This window comes from Lichenostomus cassidix, unplaced genomic scaffold (genome assembly GCF_008360975.1).
Source record: "Lichenostomus cassidix isolate B80296 unplaced genomic scaffold, HeHo_3.0 HiC_scaffold_38, whole genome shotgun sequence".
In the NCBI taxonomy this organism is placed as follows: domain Eukaryota; kingdom Metazoa; phylum Chordata; class Aves; order Passeriformes; family Meliphagidae; genus Lichenostomus; species Lichenostomus cassidix.
In genome coordinates this window covers 1,729,144-1,744,924 of record NW_028147440.1, presented here as the reverse complement: position 1 = coordinate 1,744,924, position 15,781 = coordinate 1,729,144, and the positions used below count along the sequence as shown (strand labels likewise).

The 15,781-nt window shown below is 59.5% G+C and overlaps 2 protein-coding genes and 1 long non-coding RNA gene across 3 annotated transcripts in view; 1 reads left to right on the top strand and 2 right to left on the bottom strand.

The window, feature by feature from the left end:
- SYT3 (synaptotagmin 3) overlaps nucleotides 1–3,073 on the bottom strand; it is a 28,673-nt gene extending 25,600 nt beyond the window's left edge. The window contains exon 1 of the mRNA XM_085045599.1: nucleotides 2,855–3,073. The gene's annotated coding sequence lies outside the window, so the exon portion shown is untranslated. The remainder of the gene's footprint in view (nucleotides 1–2,854) is intronic.
- A 7,080-nt stretch (nucleotides 3,074–10,153) lies between these two features.
- Nucleotides 10,154–15,781, bottom strand: part of SHANK1 (SH3 and multiple ankyrin repeat domains 1) — a 142,330-nt gene continuing 136,702 nt past the window's right edge. Inside the window, exons 29-30 of the mRNA XM_085045404.1 lie at nucleotides 13,340–13,883; nucleotides 10,154–11,431 (exon numbers count right to left, since the gene is read on the bottom strand). Coding sequence (XP_084901530.1) covers nucleotides 10,268–11,431; nucleotides 13,340–13,883 — 1,708 coding nt within the window. The 3' untranslated portion in view covers nucleotides 10,154–10,267. The remainder of the gene's footprint in view (nucleotides 11,432–13,339; nucleotides 13,884–15,781) is intronic.
- LOC146422953 (uncharacterized) lies at nucleotides 14,638–15,370 on the top strand. The gene is made up of 3 exons (XR_014847799.1): nucleotides 14,638–14,758; nucleotides 14,864–15,172; nucleotides 15,218–15,370. It is a non-coding gene; the product is annotated as an uncharacterized LOC146422953 (long non-coding RNA).

The following is a 15,781-nucleotide window of genomic DNA, read 5'->3' as shown; positions in this document are numbered from 1 at the left end:
AATCACTCTTAAAATAACCCAAAATAACCCCAAAATCACTCTTAAAATAACCCCAAAACTGCCCCAAAATCACCCCAAATCTGCACCTCTGAACCCCAAAACTGCCCCAAAATCACCCCAAAATCATCCTTAAAATAACCCAAAATAACCCCAAAATCATTCTTAAAATAACCCCAAAACTGCCCCAAAATCACCCCAAAATCATCCTTAAAATAACCCAAAATAACCCCAAAATCATTCTTAAAATAACCCCAAAACTGCCCCAAAATCACCCTAAAACCGCCCCAAAATAGCCCCAAAACTGCCCCAAAATCACCCCAAAATTGCACCTCCGAACCCAAAACTGCCCCAAAATCACCCTCAAAATAACCCCAAATCTGCCCCAAAATCGCCCCAAAATCACCCCTAAAATAACCCCAAACTGCTCCAAAATCACCCTAAAACCGCCCCAAAATAGCCCCAAAACTGCCCCAAAATCACTCCAAAATTGCACCCCCGAACCCAAAACTGCCCCAAAATCACCCTTAAAATAACCCCAAATCTGCTCCAAAATCACCCTTTAAATAAACCCAAACTGCCCCAAAACACCCCAAATCTGCACCCCCTGAACCCCAAAACTGCCCCAAAATCACCCTTAAAATAACCCCAAAACTGCCCCAAAATCACCCCAAACCTGCCCCAAAAGCACCCCTAAACCGATCCCAAAATCACCTCCAAACCTTCCCCAAAATGACCTGCCAAAATCACCCCAAAACTGCCCCAAATCTGCCCCAAAACCATCCCAAAAATCGCCCAAACCTGTCCCAAAATCACCCTTAAAATAAGCCCAAACTGCCCCAAAATCACCCCAGACCTGCCCCACAATCACCCCAAAATCATCCCCAAAATCACCCCAAACCTGCCCCAAAATCACCCCTATATCACCCCAAAATCTCCCCCAAACCAGCCCCAAAATCTGCCCCAAACCTACCCCAAAATCACTGATTACCCCAAAATCCCCAAACCTGCCCCAAACACCCATATCACCCAAAATCTCCCCAAACCAGCCCCAAAACCTGCCCAAACCTACCCCAAAATCACCCTGAATTTACCCCAAAATCCCCCCAAACCTGCCCCACAATAACCCCAAAATATCCCTGCAGGAGCTGCCCCACTGATTGCCGCACCCCCAAATCTGCCCCACACCTGAACCCCAATACCTGCATCCCCCAAAACAGCCCCCCAAACCTGCCCCACACCTGAACCCCAATACCTGCATCCCCAAAACTGCCCACACACCTGCACCCCAATACCTGCAGCCCAAACCTGCTCCCCACACCTGAACCCCAACACCTGCAGCCCAAATCTGAACCCCAATACCTGCACCTCAAACCTACCCCACACACCTGAACCCCAAAACCAGCCCTCCCACACCTGTACCCAAACCACCCCCAAATAGCTGCACCCCAAACCGGAACCCCAACACCTGCTCCCCCAAAACAGCACCCCAAAATCATCCCCCAAACCTGCCCTCAATACCTGCACCCCAATACCTGCTCCCCACACCTGAACCCCAAAAAACCACTCCCAAACCTGCAGCCCACACCTGCACCCCAACACCTGCATCCCCCAAATCAGCCCCCCAAACCTGCCCTCAATACCTGCATCCCCAAAAACTGCCCCCAGGATAGTCCCCATAAAACAGCACCCCAACACCTGCACCCCAAACCTGCCCCATGCACCTGAACCCCAATACCTTCATCCCCCCGTACCTGCACCCTAATGCTTGCATCCCAAACCTGAACCCCACTACCTGCACCCCAACACCTGCCCCCAGGACAGCACCCCAAACCTGCCCCATGCACCTGAACCCCAATACCTGCATCCCACACCTGAACCCCAATACTTGCATCCCCTAAACCTGCCCTCAAAACCTGCACCCCAATACCTGCACCCCAACACCTGCACCCCAAACCTGCTCCACACACCTGAACCCCAGTGCCTGCACCCCAATACCTGTACCCCAAACCTGCCCCCAGGACAGCATCCCAAACCTGCCTCATGCACCTGAACCCCAATACCTGCACCCCACACCTGAACCCCAATACCTGCCCCACACACCTGAACCCCAATACCTGCAGCCCAAACCTGAACCCCAAACCTGCTCTCAATACCTGCAACACAATACCTGCATCCCCCAGACCTGCAGCCCCCCTCACCTGAACCCCAATATCTGCAGCCCAAGCCTGAACCCCAAACCTGCCCTCAATACCTGCATCCCCCAGACCTGCCCCACACACCTGAACCCCAATACCTGCAGCCCAAACCTGAACAACCCCAAACCTGCCCTCAAAACCTGCAACACAATACCTGCATCCCCCAGACCTGCACCCACACACCTGAACCCCAATACCTGCATCCCAAACCTGCCCCACACACCTGAACTCCAACACCTGCACCCCCAAATCTGAACCTCAACACCTGCACTCCAACACCTGCACCCCAAACCTGCACCCCAACACCTTCACCCCAAACCTGCAACCCCCCCACCTGCCCCCACCCACCTGCACCCCAAACCTGCACCCCAATACCTGCCTCCCCCACACCTGAACCTCAATACCTGCACCCCAATACCTGCATCCCCCCACCTGCACCCCAACACCTGCACCCCACACCTGCACCCCAATACCTGCATCCCCCACCTGCACCCACCCACCTGCACCCCCCACCCCCCAGCCCTCACCCACCCGCCCCCGCCCTGCCCTCCCTCCATCACCTGCCCTCCTCACCTGCCCACCCACCTGTCCCCCCAAACCTCCCCAAATCCTCACCCCCCCAAAGGACCCCTCGGTCCCTCCGGCCGGGCCGCGCTCACCTGCCGGCCGAGCCGAGCCGAGCCGAGCCGAGCCGAGCCGAGCCGAGCCGAGCCGAACCTCTGCCGAGCCGAACGGAGCCGAACCGCGCACGAACGGCGGCCGAGCGGAGCCGAACCTCTGCCGAGCGGAGCCGAACGAAGCCGAACCTGCTCCGAACCGGACCGAGCGCTGCCGGACGGAGCCGAACCGGCCCGAACCGGCCCGAGCGGCCCGGACGGAGCCGAGCGGAGCCGAACCGGTCCGGACGGAGCCGAGCGGAGCCGAAGGTGGCCGAGCGGAGCCGAGCGCAGCCGAAGGGAGCCGAGCGGTGGCGGCAGGTGCCGAGAGGCTTCGGCTGAGCCCGCCGGGTGGGGGGGAGACCCTGGGGAGGGGGATGTGGGGTCCCTGGGGGTCTGGGGGCTGTGGGGATGTGGGGTGGATCTATGGGGATCTATGGGGGCTTTATGGGGTGGAGCGAGAGGGGACTATGGTGGTCCCTATGGGGTGCCTATGGGGCGATTATTGGGGGACTGTGGGGTCCCTATGGGGATCTGGGGGGTCTATAGGGGGCTGTGGGGTGGATTTATGGGTGGATCTATGGGGTGTCTGTGGGGATTACTGGGGGGACTGTGGGGTCCCTATGGGGGATCTTTGGGGGTCTATAGGGGGGCTGTGGGGTGGATTTATGGGGTGTCTATGGGGGCTTTATGGGGTGGAGCTAGAGGAGTCTGTGGGGTAATTATGGGGGTCTATGGGGGGGATTATTGGGGACTGTGTGGGGTCTATGGGGTGGATCTAGAGAGGTCTGTGGGGAGCCTGTGGGGTGCATCTATAAGGGTCTGTGGGGTAACTATGGGGGCCTTATGGGGTGGATCTAGAGGAGTTCTATGGAGGATCAATGGGGTCTATGGGGATTATTGAGGGGGCGGTGGGGTCTGTGTGGGATCTGTGGGGTGGATCTATGGGGTGTCTGTGGGGGAATTATTGGGGGATTATGGGGGCACTATGGGGGATCTGGGAGGGTCTATGGGGGGCTGTGGTGGATCTATGGGGTATCTATGGGGATTATTGGGGGCAGTGTGGGGGTCCCTATGGGAGGATCATGGGGAAAGGGTCTATGGGGTCTATGGGGTGGATCTAGAGGGGACTATGGCTTATCTATGGGGTGCCTATGGGGAAATTATTGGGGTCCCTATGGAAGCTCTGTGGGGAGCTATAGGGGTCTGTAGGAGGTCTGTAGGGGTCTATAGGGTGGATCTAGGGTGGATCTATGGCGTATCTATGGGGAGGTGTCTATGGGGGGGGATTATTGAGAAGGCTATGGAAATTCTCTATGGGGATCTGTGGAGGGTGTGAAGTCTATGGAGAGGATCTATAGGGTGGATCTATGGGAGGGTGTTTGGAGTCTATGAAACTTTGTAAATTGGATCTAGGGTCTATGAAATTATCTATGGAAAACTATTGGGGGGACTGTGGAGGTCTGTGTGGAGTCTGTGGGGATCTATGAGGGATCTATGGGGGTCTATAGGAAGGTCTATGGGGGCTATGGGGTGGATCTAGAGGGTCTGTGGGGTATCTATGGGAAGGTGTCTATGGGGGGATTATTAGGGGAGTGTGGGGGTCCCTATGGGGATCTATGGGGTGGATCTATGGGGGGGCGTATGGGGGTGGATCTAGAGAAATTGTCTATGAGATTGTGGGGGGACTATGGGGATCTATGGAGATCTGCAGAGCTGTGGGTCTATGAAATATGGGAGGTGAATCTAGGGAGTCTGTGGGGTATCTATGGGGAGTGTCTATGGAAGGCTTATTCAGGGGATTATAGGGGTCTATAAGGGGAAGCTCTGTGGGGAGTTATAGGGGTCTCGGAGGTCTGTAGAGGAGGTCTATGGGGGTCTATGAGAGGTCTGTGGGAATGGATCTAGAGGGTCTATGGGGTGTCTATGGGGATATTGGGGGAATAAATATGGGGTCTATGGGAATGGATCTAGAGAGGTCTGTGGGGAGCCTGTAAGTGCATCTATAAGGACTGTGGGAGGTAACTGTAAATTGGATCTAGAAAGAGGACTATGGGGGGTCACTATGGGATTGTCTATGGGAGGATTATTGGGGAAGTGTAAAGGGTCTATGTAAGTCTGGGGGATTATAGGGGTCTATAGAGGGGCTCTGGGGGGTCTATGGGGTGGATCTAGAGGGGACTATGGGGTCCCTGGGAGGTGTCTATGGGGGGATTACTGGGGGATTATGGGGTCCCCATGGGAAATCTGTGGGATCTATGGGGCTGGATCTGGAGGGTCTGTAGGGTATCTATGGGGTGTCTATGAGGGGATTATTGGGGAAGCTGTAGGGGGTCTCTATGGGGGATCTATGGGGTATAGGGGTCTGTGGGGGGCTACGGGGTGGAGCTAGAGGGGGTCTGTGGGGGATCTATGGGGGTGTCTATGGGGGATTGCTACAGAGCTGTGAAGGGTCTCTGTAAGGTGTCTATCCGGGGGGACTATGGGGCGGAACTAGAGGGTATCTATGGGGTCCCTACGGGAGGTGTCTATGGGGAGTATTATTGGGAGACTATGGGGGGTCCCTATGGGGGGATCTGGGGAGGTCTATGGGGGTCTACAGGGGGGCTATGAGGCCCAGGCTAGAGGGTCTGTGGGGGTCCCCTATGGGGTGTATATGGGGGCTTGTGGAGGCTCTAGGGGTCCCTATGGGGGCCTGGGGGATCTATGGGGTGTCTATGGGGGATTATTGGGGGGATTGTGGGGGGCCCTATGGGGGATGCGAAGTCTATGGGGGCTGTGGGGTGGATCTAGGGGGATCTATGGGATATCTATGGAATTGCATCTGTAAGAGGTCTGGGGGGGCTATGGGGTGGATCTAGAGGGGACTATGGGGTCCCTATGGGGGGATCTGGGGGGTCTATGAGGGGGTCCACAGGGGGCTATGGGGTGGATCTAGAGGGGTCTGTGGGGGTATCTGTAAATTGTCTATGGGGGATTATTGGGAAACTGGGGGTCTCTATGGGATTGTCTGTGGGGATAGGGGTCTGTGAGGGCTATGGGGTGGAGCTAGAGGGGTCTGTAGGGAGCCTATGGGGTGCATCTATAAGGGTCTATGGAATTTACCTATGGGGTGTCTATGGGGATTTTGGGGAAGCCGTGAGGGGTCTATAGAGGGCTGTGGGGTTCTATGGGGGGATCTAGGGGTATCTATGGGGTGTTTATGGGGATTATTGGGGGGACTGTAGGGATCTGTAGGGTGGGTATAGGGTCTATGGGGGTCTATAGGGTGGATCTGGGGATTTATGGGGGATCTGTAAGAGTCTATTGGGGGTCCATGGTGGGTTTATAGGGGGATTTATGCCAGGACATGCAGGATTTTGGGGACACTGTAGGGGTCTCTACGGGGAGATCTGTGGGGTGGGTATAGGAGGTCTATAGGGGTCTATGGGGTGGATCTAGGGGGATTTATGGGGGATCTATGAGGGGGTCTATTGAGGGTCTATATGGGTGGGTTTTTATAGGGGATCTATGGGGAGATTATTGGAAGGAGGATTTTGGGGACACTGTGGGGTCTCTATGGGATCTGTAGGGTGGTATAGAGGTCTGGGGTCTGTGGGTGTGGATCTAGGGGATTTATGGGGGGATCTATAGGGGTCTATTAGGGTCTATGGTGGAGTTTATAGGGGATTTATGGGGGATCTATAGGGGTTCTGTGGGAAAATCTCTGCTTGGGTATGGGGTTTTATGGGGGATTATAGGAGGACTGTGGGGGTCTGGGGTCTATAAGGGGATTTGTGAGGAGGGACTGTGGGGGATTACATGGTGTTTTATGGGGAGTTATGGGGGGACTATGGGGGATTATGGGGGGGGATTATGGGGGTTTATGGGGGTAATTATAAGGCGATTATAGGGTGATTATGGGGACTATTGGTGGTCTATGGGGAGATTCTCGATGAGGGTCTGTGGCTCGTTTATGGGGGATCTGTGGGAACGATGGGGGGGGGATTATGGGGGACTATGGGGCAATTATAGGGCGGTATGGGGGCGATTATAGGGCAATATGGGGGGACTATTGGTAGTCCGTGGGGTTCTCTATAGAGGGGGTCTATGGTTGGTTTATGGGATCTGTGGGAACTATGGGGGATTATGGGGGGACTGGGGGGATTAGGGGTTTTATGAGGGGGTCTATGGGGTCTATGGGGGTAATTATAGGGCGATTATAGGGTGATTATGGGGGGACTATTGGTGGTCCATGGGGGTCTCTATGGGGGGCTGTGGCGCATTTATTTGGGGTCTGTGGGGGAACTATGGGGGTCTCTGGGGTGGATTTAGTGGTCCGTGGGGGTCTCTATAGGGGGGTCTATGGTTCATTTATGGGGTCTCTGGGGGTCTCTGGGGGTCTCTATGGGTCTCTATGGGTCTCTATGGGTCTCTGGGGGTCTCTGGGGGTCTCTATGGGGTCTCTGGGGGTGGCAGGAGTTTGGGGTCCCTATAGGAGGCTCAGGGGGCGTGGCCTAGGGGAGGGGGCGTGGCCAAAGAAGGGGCAAGTCCCCGAGAGGGGGCGTGGTTTGCTGAAGGGGCGTGGTCTAGAGAAGTGGGCGTGGCTAAACTCACCTTGGAACCACCAGGGGGCGCTGTGGAGAGGCGTGGGAAAGGGGGCGTGGCCAAGATAAGGGGGCGTGGCCACGGAGCCGGCGTGGGCGTGGCCTTTGCACGGCCCTTGCACGCGCGTGTGAACCCTCAGGGGCTGCGTGTGCAAACCTCACCTGTGCACACCTGCCTGGCCACGCCCACCCGCCTTGCACACCCGCCTGGCCACGCCCACCCGCCTTGCACACCCGCCCACCTCTTGCACACTCAAGTGACCTCGCACACTCACTTTTGCATGCCTCTTGCACACTCACCCAGCTCCCAACCCCTTTGCACACTCACCCCTTGCACACTCCCAGCCCCCTGGCACACCCCTCCCCGTTTTCACAACTCTTGCACACTCACCCTTGCACGCTCACCCACCCCAATCCCTTTGCATGCCCCTTCTGCCTTCGCACACTCACCTTTGCAGAGCCCTTGAACACTCACTCCCCTCCCAATCCCTTTGCACACTCACTCTTGCACACCCCCAGCCCTTCCCCTGCCATTCCCCATTTGCACACTCACAGCCCCTTGCACACTCACAGCCCCCTGGCACGCCCCTCCCCTTTTCCACAACTTTTGCACACTCACCCTCTTGCACACTCACCCTCCCCTTGCACACTCACCCCATTTGAACACTCACTCAATTTGCACACTCACCTATTGCACACTCCCAGTCCCTTGCAAGCTCCTCCCCCTTTGCACACTCACCTGTTGCACACTCACAGCCCCCATGCACGCTCCCCCCGCCTTTGCACACCCTTTGCACATTCACCCTTGCACACCCATTGCACACTCGCCCACCTCACCCTTTGCACACTCACCCTTGCACGCCCCTTGCACACTCACGCACCTTCCCAACCCTTTGCACACTCACCCTTGCACACTCACCCACCCCAATCCCTTTGCACACTCATCCCTTGCACACTCACAGCCCCCGGCACACCCCTCCCCTTTGCACGCTCCTTGCACACTCACCCTTGCACACTCACCCACCCCAATCCCTTTGCACACTCACCCCTTACACGCCCCTCCCCCCCTTGCACGCCCCCAGCCCTTCCCCGCCCCTCCCCCCGGTTTGCACACTCATTTTGCACACTCAGGATCTCCGATAACTTCTTTATATTTGCAAATAAAACTCCGTCGTTTAATCCGTGACTGAATTAATGAATTAATTACTGAATTAATTATCCCGTAATTACACCCGAGCCGCTGCTGCGCGGGGGTGGGGGAGGGGCGGGGTGGGGGGTGGGAGGAGCTACCGGCTTTTGGGGGGGGGCGGAGGTGGGGAGGGGCGGTTTGTCCTACGGGTGGGGGAGGGGCGGGGAGGGGAGGGTGGGGGAGGGGCGATGGCGGGCGGGGGAGGGGCGAGCGGCGCCCCTCCCCCTCCCGGGTCACAGTGAATCGGGTTGCTCCCTCCACCCGGGGGGTTGGGGGGTCAGAGGGGTGGGGGAGGGGCGCTGGAAGACATTCGAGGTCGTTGCCGGGGGGGGGAGGGGCGACGAACGACCAATGAGAGCCCTTAGAGATCCGGGGGGGCGGAGCATGCGGGAGGGGGCGGGGCCAGGGGAGGGGGGCGGGGCTAAGGGGAGGGGAGGGCACGCGCGTGTGCAACGGGGGGCGGAGCCCGGCGGGGAGGGGCGGGGAGAGAGTGAGTGTGAGAGTGAGAGGGGTGAGTGTGCAAGGGTGTGACACGTGAGTGTGTGACACGCGGGTGTGCAAGGGGTGAGAGGGGGTGAGTGTGCAAGGGGTGAGTGTGAGACACGTGTGAGAGGCACGAGTGAGTGTGCAAGGGTGTGAGTATGTGACTGTGCATGGGGCGAGTGTGCAAAGGAGGTGAGTGTGCAAGGGTCTGTGAGAGCATGACACGTGAGTGTGCAAGGGGTGAGTGTGGGTGAGGGGTGAGTGTGTGAGAGTGAGAGGGGTGAGTGTGCAAGGGTAACGTGAGTGTGTGAGGGGGTGAGTGTGTGATGTGAGTGTGCAAGGGTATGTGAGTGTGCAAGGGTGAGTGAGTGTGAGACACGTGAGTGTGCAAGGGTGCGAGTGTGTGAGGGTGATGGGGTGAGTGTGCAAGGGGGTGAGTGTGTGACATGCGAGTGTGCGAAGGGATAGGGCAAGTGGGTGAGTGTGCAAGAGTGTGAATGTGCGAGTGTGTGATTGTGAGAGTGAGAGGGGTGAGTGTGTGACGTGTGTGTGCAAGGGGTGAGTGTGTGACACACAAGTGTGCAGGGGTGGGTGTGTGACACGTGTGTGAATGTGTGACACGCGGGTGTGTGAGGGGATGGGGCAAGTGTGTGAGTGTGCAAGAGGCACGTGTGCATGAGTGTGCAAGGGTGTGTGAGGAACTCACATGAGTGTGCAATGGGATGGGGGTGAGACTGTGACACGTGTGAGACATGAGTTAGTGTGCAAGGGGGTGAGTGTGTGACACGCGTGCGTGTGCAAGGGACACAAATGAGTGTGTGAGGGGATGGGGTGAGTGTGTGACACACGTGCGTGTGCAAGGGGTGTGAAAGGCCTGTGAGTGTGCAAGGGAGAGAAAAGTATGAGGGACAAGTGAGTGTGCAAGGGGGTTCAGTGTGACACGTGGGTATGCAAGGGAGTGGTGTGTGAGCGTGCAAGGGACACGGCAGTGTGTGAGAAACACGTGTGCAAGGCGTGTGTGACTGCTGGGACATGTGGGTGTGAGTGTGCAAGGGGCTGTGCATGTGTCTCATGTGAGTGCCGCTTGCACACGCGTGTGCACACGTGGGGCAGTGAGCCGGCTCCCGTTGCACACGCGTGTGCAAGCCGCGCTCACCCTCACCCCCTCACCTCCCCGCTCACGCCCTTGCACACGCGCGTGCCCGGCCCGGGGGTGTCCCACCCCCCCCTTGCACGCCCCTTTGCACGCCCGCTCACACTCCCCGCTCCCCTTGCACACTCAGGAGCTCCTGCCCGTCCCGTTGCACGCCCGGCTCCTCTTGCACGCCCAGCTCCTGCTGCACGCCCGCCTCGCCGCCTTGCACGCCCAGCTCCTGCTGCACAATCACCTCCTGTTGCACAACCAGCTCCGGCTGCACAACCATGTTCTGTTGCACCAGCAGCTCCCGTTGCACGCCCAGCTCCACCGCCTGTTGCACACCCAGGTGGTCCCCTTGCACGCCCAGGCCCCGCTGCACGCTCAGGTCCCATTGCACACTCGTGTCCATGTTCTGCTGCACGCCCAGGTCCTGTTGCACGCTCACGTCCCGTTGCACACTCACGTCCCACCGCACGCTCGGCTCCTGTTGCACGCTCAGGTCCCACGGGACGCCCTGCTGCACGCTCATCTCCATGTCCTGTTGCACGCTCACGTCCTGTTGCACGCCCATCTCCCGTTGCACGCCCATCTCCCGTTGCACGCCCATCTCCATGTCCCACTGCACGCTCGGGGCCGCTTGCACGCCCAGGCCCTGCTGCACGACCATCTCCACGTCCCGTTGCACGCTCACGTCCCACCCCAGGCCCGGCTCCTGTTGCACACTCATCTTGCGGCGCACGCTGGGGTCCCATTGCACGCTCAGCTCGCCCCGGGCGCTCCACTCCAGCTGCCGTTGCACGCTCAGGTCCTGCGGCACGCTCAGCTTCCGCTGCACGCCGGCGTCCCGTTGCACGCTCAGCTCCCGTTGCACGCTCAGGTCGCGGGGCACGCTCAGGTACCGCCGCACCCCCTTTTGCACGCCCCGTTGCACACTCCTGTCCCACCGGATCCCCGGCTCCGCCTCCCGTTGCACGCCCAGCGCCTCTTGCACGCTCAGCTCCCGCTGGATCCCCAAGTCCACGTCCTGTTGCACGCTCAGCTCCGGCCGCGCCTCCCGCTGCACGCTCAGCTCCCGCTGCACGCTCAGATCCCGCCGGAGGCCCAAGTCCACCTCCTGTTGCACACTCAGCTCCCGTTGCACGCTCAGATCCCACCGGATGCCCGTGTCCATGTCCCGGCGCCCGCTGTCCACGTCCCGTTGCACACTCAGCGCCTCTTGCACGCCCGGCCCCGCGCCCCCAGCCCGCCCCGCGCCCCCTTGCACACTCGGGTCCTGGTGCACGCCCGCCCTCACACCCACAGAGCCCTGGGCACGCCGAGCCCCTTGCACACTCGGAGCCCCTTGCACATGGAGATCCTGGTGCACACTTGGATCCCATTACACACTCGGATCCTGGTGCACACTGAGATCCTGGTGCACACTCACATCCTGTTGCACATTTGAAGCCCGTTGCACACTCAGATCCTGGTGCACATGGAGATCCTGGTGCACATTGATATCCCCTTGCACACTCGGATCCTATTGCACACTTGGATCCCGTTACACACTCAGACCCCGTTGCACACTGAGATCCCGGTGCACATTCGGATCCCATTGCACACTCGGATTCTGTTGCACACTCAGATCCTGCCAGATCCCCACACCCCATTGCACACTGAGATCCCATTGCACATTGAGATCCCGTTGCACACTCGGATCCTGTTGCACACTGAGATCCTGGTGCACACTCAGGTTCCATTACACACTCAGATCCTGGTGCACACTGAGATCCTGGTGCACACTTGCATCCCGTTGCACACCCACCCTCACACCCACAGCCCCCCGTGCACATGGATCCTGTTGCACACTCACATCCCGTTGCACACTCACATCCTGGTGCACACCCATATCCCGTTGCACACTCGGATCCTGCCAGATCCCCACACCCAGATCCCATTGCACACCCAGACCCCGTTGCACACTCAGACCCCGTTGGATCCCCACACCCACATCCCATTGCACACTCGGATCCTGTTGCACACTGAGATCCTGTTGCACACTCAGATCCCGTTACACACTGGGATCCCGTTGCACACTCAGACCTCATTGGATCCCCACACCCACATCCCGTTGCACACTCAGATCCTGTTGTGCACTTGGCTCCTGTTGCACACGTAGATCTCATTGCACACTCAGATCCCTTTGCACACGTGGATCCCATTACATATTCGGATCCCATTGCACACCCACACCTCGTTGCACACTGAGATCCCTTAGTACATTCGGATCCCTTTGCACACGTGAATTCCTTTGCACACGTGGATCTCTTTTCACACTGGGATCCCTTTGCACACATGGATCCCTTTGCACACCCACACCCCTTTGCACACTCACACCCCATTGCACGCATGGATCCCATTGCAGGCACGGATCCCATTACACATTCGGATCCCTTTGCACACCCAGATCCCTTGGCACACCCTAATCCCGTTGCACACTCAGGTCCTGTTGCACATTGAGATCCCAGTGCATATTCAGATCCCGTTGCACACTCGGATCCCATTGCACGTTGAGATCCCATTGCACACTCGGATCCCATTACACACTTGGATACTGTAGCACACTTGGATCCCTTTGCACACTCGGATCCCATTGCACGTTGAGATCCCATTGCACACATGGATTCCGTTGCACACTCAGACCCCGTTACACAGGTGGGTCCCATTGCACACCCACACCCCCTTGCACACGTGGATCCCTTGGCACATTCGGATCCCGTTGCACACTCGGATCCCATTGCACATGTGGATCCCGTTGCACACTCGGATCCCCTTGCACACCCCGTCGCACACTCGCCTCCCACCACACTCCCCTCACCCGGGGGTCTCACCCCTGTCGGGGGTCTCTCCGGGGGTCTGTCCCCCATCAGGGGTCCCTCCCCACCCACCGAGGGTCTCTCCCCCAGAAGGGGTCTCTCCCCTCTCGGGGGTCTCTCTCCACCCCTCAGGGTTCTCTCCCCCACCGGGGTTTTCTCCCCGCCCACCGAGGGTCTCCCCCTGCCCACCGGGGGTCTCCCCCCGCCGCCCCCGCCGGCGCCCCCGGTCTCCATCACCTCTCGAGGAAGAGGCGGAGGGCGCGGTCGATGTTCATGCGGTGTCCCACGCGCGTCACGCCCAGGTCGATGTAATCCTCCTTGGTGAGCGCGGGCAGGTGAGTCCCGTCGATCTCGTTGTGCAGGAAGCGCGCGCGGTGCTCGCCCAGGTTCAGCGACTCCAGCCAGTCCGCCACGTCGAACTTGCTCCAGAAGGCCAGCGGCTTGGCCCCGAAGGGCTTCCCGGGAGCCACGGCGCGGGGAGGGGACAGCGAGCGCGCCGGCGAGGCGTCGGGGAAGGCGGCGGGGCCGCCGCGCAGCTCCAGGTAGCCGCCGTACAGGTGCGCGGCAGGTAGGGTGGGCAGCGAGGCGGGGCGGGGCGCGGGGCTGCCGCGGCGCTCCGAGGGGGGGGGAGCCGGGCTGGGGGCGCGGCGGAGCGGGGGGCGAACGTCCAGGTCGCCCGCGACCCCCACGGTGACCCCGGCCGGGGGTTTGGGGGGCCAGTGGGGAAGAGAGCGGCGGCGGGGGCTTGGAGGAGGAGGAGGGGGCGGAGGTGTCCGGCAGCCTGCGCGGGGAGGGAGAGGTCAGTGGGGGAGGGCAGGGGGAGGGGGCAGTGAGGGGGAGGGGTCAGTGTGGAGGGGTCAGTGGGGGAGGGGAGAGGTCAGTGGGGGAGGGCAGTGGGGAGGGGGCAGTGGGGGAGGGGTCAGTGGGGGAGGGGGGAGCGGTCAGTGTGGGGGGAGGGGAGCGGTCAGTGGGGGAGGGGTCAGTGGGGGAGGGGAGTGGTCAGTGGGGAGGGGTCAGTGAGGGGAGGGGAGGGGTCAGTGGGGGAGAGGACGGGAGAGAGAGGGGTCAGTGAGGGGGAGGGGTCAGTGTGGGGGGAGGGGAGGGAGGGGTCAGTGAGGGGGAGGGGTCAGTGTGAGGAGGGGTCAGTGTGGGGGAGGGGAGCGGTCAGTGGGTGGAGGGGAGTGGCACAGGTGACACCGCGACACGGATGTGACATCCCCAACAGGAGGTGAGACCCCTCCCCCTCCCCCGGCAGGTGACACCTGTGACACAGGTGTGGGGACCTCCTGGAGACACGGAGGTGGTGGCGCAGGTGGGGTGGGGGTGGTGGGCACAGGTGTGATGGGTACGATTGGCACAGGTGAGATGGGGTGATGGGCACAGGTGAGATGGGTACAGGTGAGATGGGCACAGGTGTGATGGGTACAGCTGTGAATGGTACAGGTGAGATGGGCACAATGGTCACAGGTGAGATGGGCACAGGTGAGATGGGTACAGGTGTGAATGGCACAGGTGTGATGGGTACGACTGGCACAGGTGCGATGGGCACAGGTGAGATGAGCACAGGTGCGATGGGCACAGGTGCGATGGGCACAGGTGAGATGAGCACAGGTGTGATGGGCACAGGTGTGATGGGCACAGGTGTGATGGGCACAGGTGAGATGAGCACAGGTGTGATGGTTGCGATGGGCACAGGTGTGATGGGCACAGGTGCGATGGGCTCAGGTGCCATGCCTGCCACAGGTGCAATGCCGGGCACAGGTGAGATGGGCACAGGTGTGATGGGCACAGGTGTGATGGGCACAGGTGTGATGGGCACAGGTGCGATGGGTGTGATGGGCACAGGTGAGATGGGCACAGGTGTGATGGGCACAGGTGAGATGGGCACAGGTGTGATGGGCACAGGTGTGAATGGCACAGGTGAGATGGGCACAGGTGCGATGGGCACAGGTGGGATGGGTACAGGTGTGATGGGCACAGGTGTGAATGGCACAGGTGTGATGGGCACAGGTGAGATGGGCACAGGTGAGATGAGCACAGGTGAGATGGGCACAGGTGTGATGGGCACAGGTGAGATGAGCACAGGTGAGATGGGCACAGGTGAGATGAGCACAGGTGAGATGGGCACAGGTGTGAATGGCACAGGTGAGATGGGCACAGGTGAGATGGGCACAGGTGTGATGGGCACAGGTGTGAATGGCACAGGTGTGATGGGCACAGGTGCGATGGGCACAGGTGTGATGGGCACAGGTGTGAATGGTACAGGTGCGATGGCTCAGATGGGCACAGGTGAGATGGGCACAGGTGTAATGGGCACAGGTGTGATGGGCTCAGGTGCCATGCCGGGCACAGGTGAGATGAGCACAGGTGCAATGGGCACAGGTGAGATGGGCACAGGTGAACGGGCACAGGTGAGATGGGCTCAGGTGCCATGCCTGCCACAGGTGCAATGCCGGGCACAGGTGCAATGCCCACCCCAATCCATGCAGCAGCTCCCGCAGGTGCCACAGGTGTGATAGATAACCCCAAACCCATGCAGGAGATGCCACAGGTGTCACAGGTGAGATGTCCCCAAAATCCATGCAGCAGGTGGCAGGTGTATCACAGGTGACATGTCCCCAAAGTCCATGCAGCAGGTGCCAGGTGTGTCACACATGCCACAGGTGACACAGGTGAGAT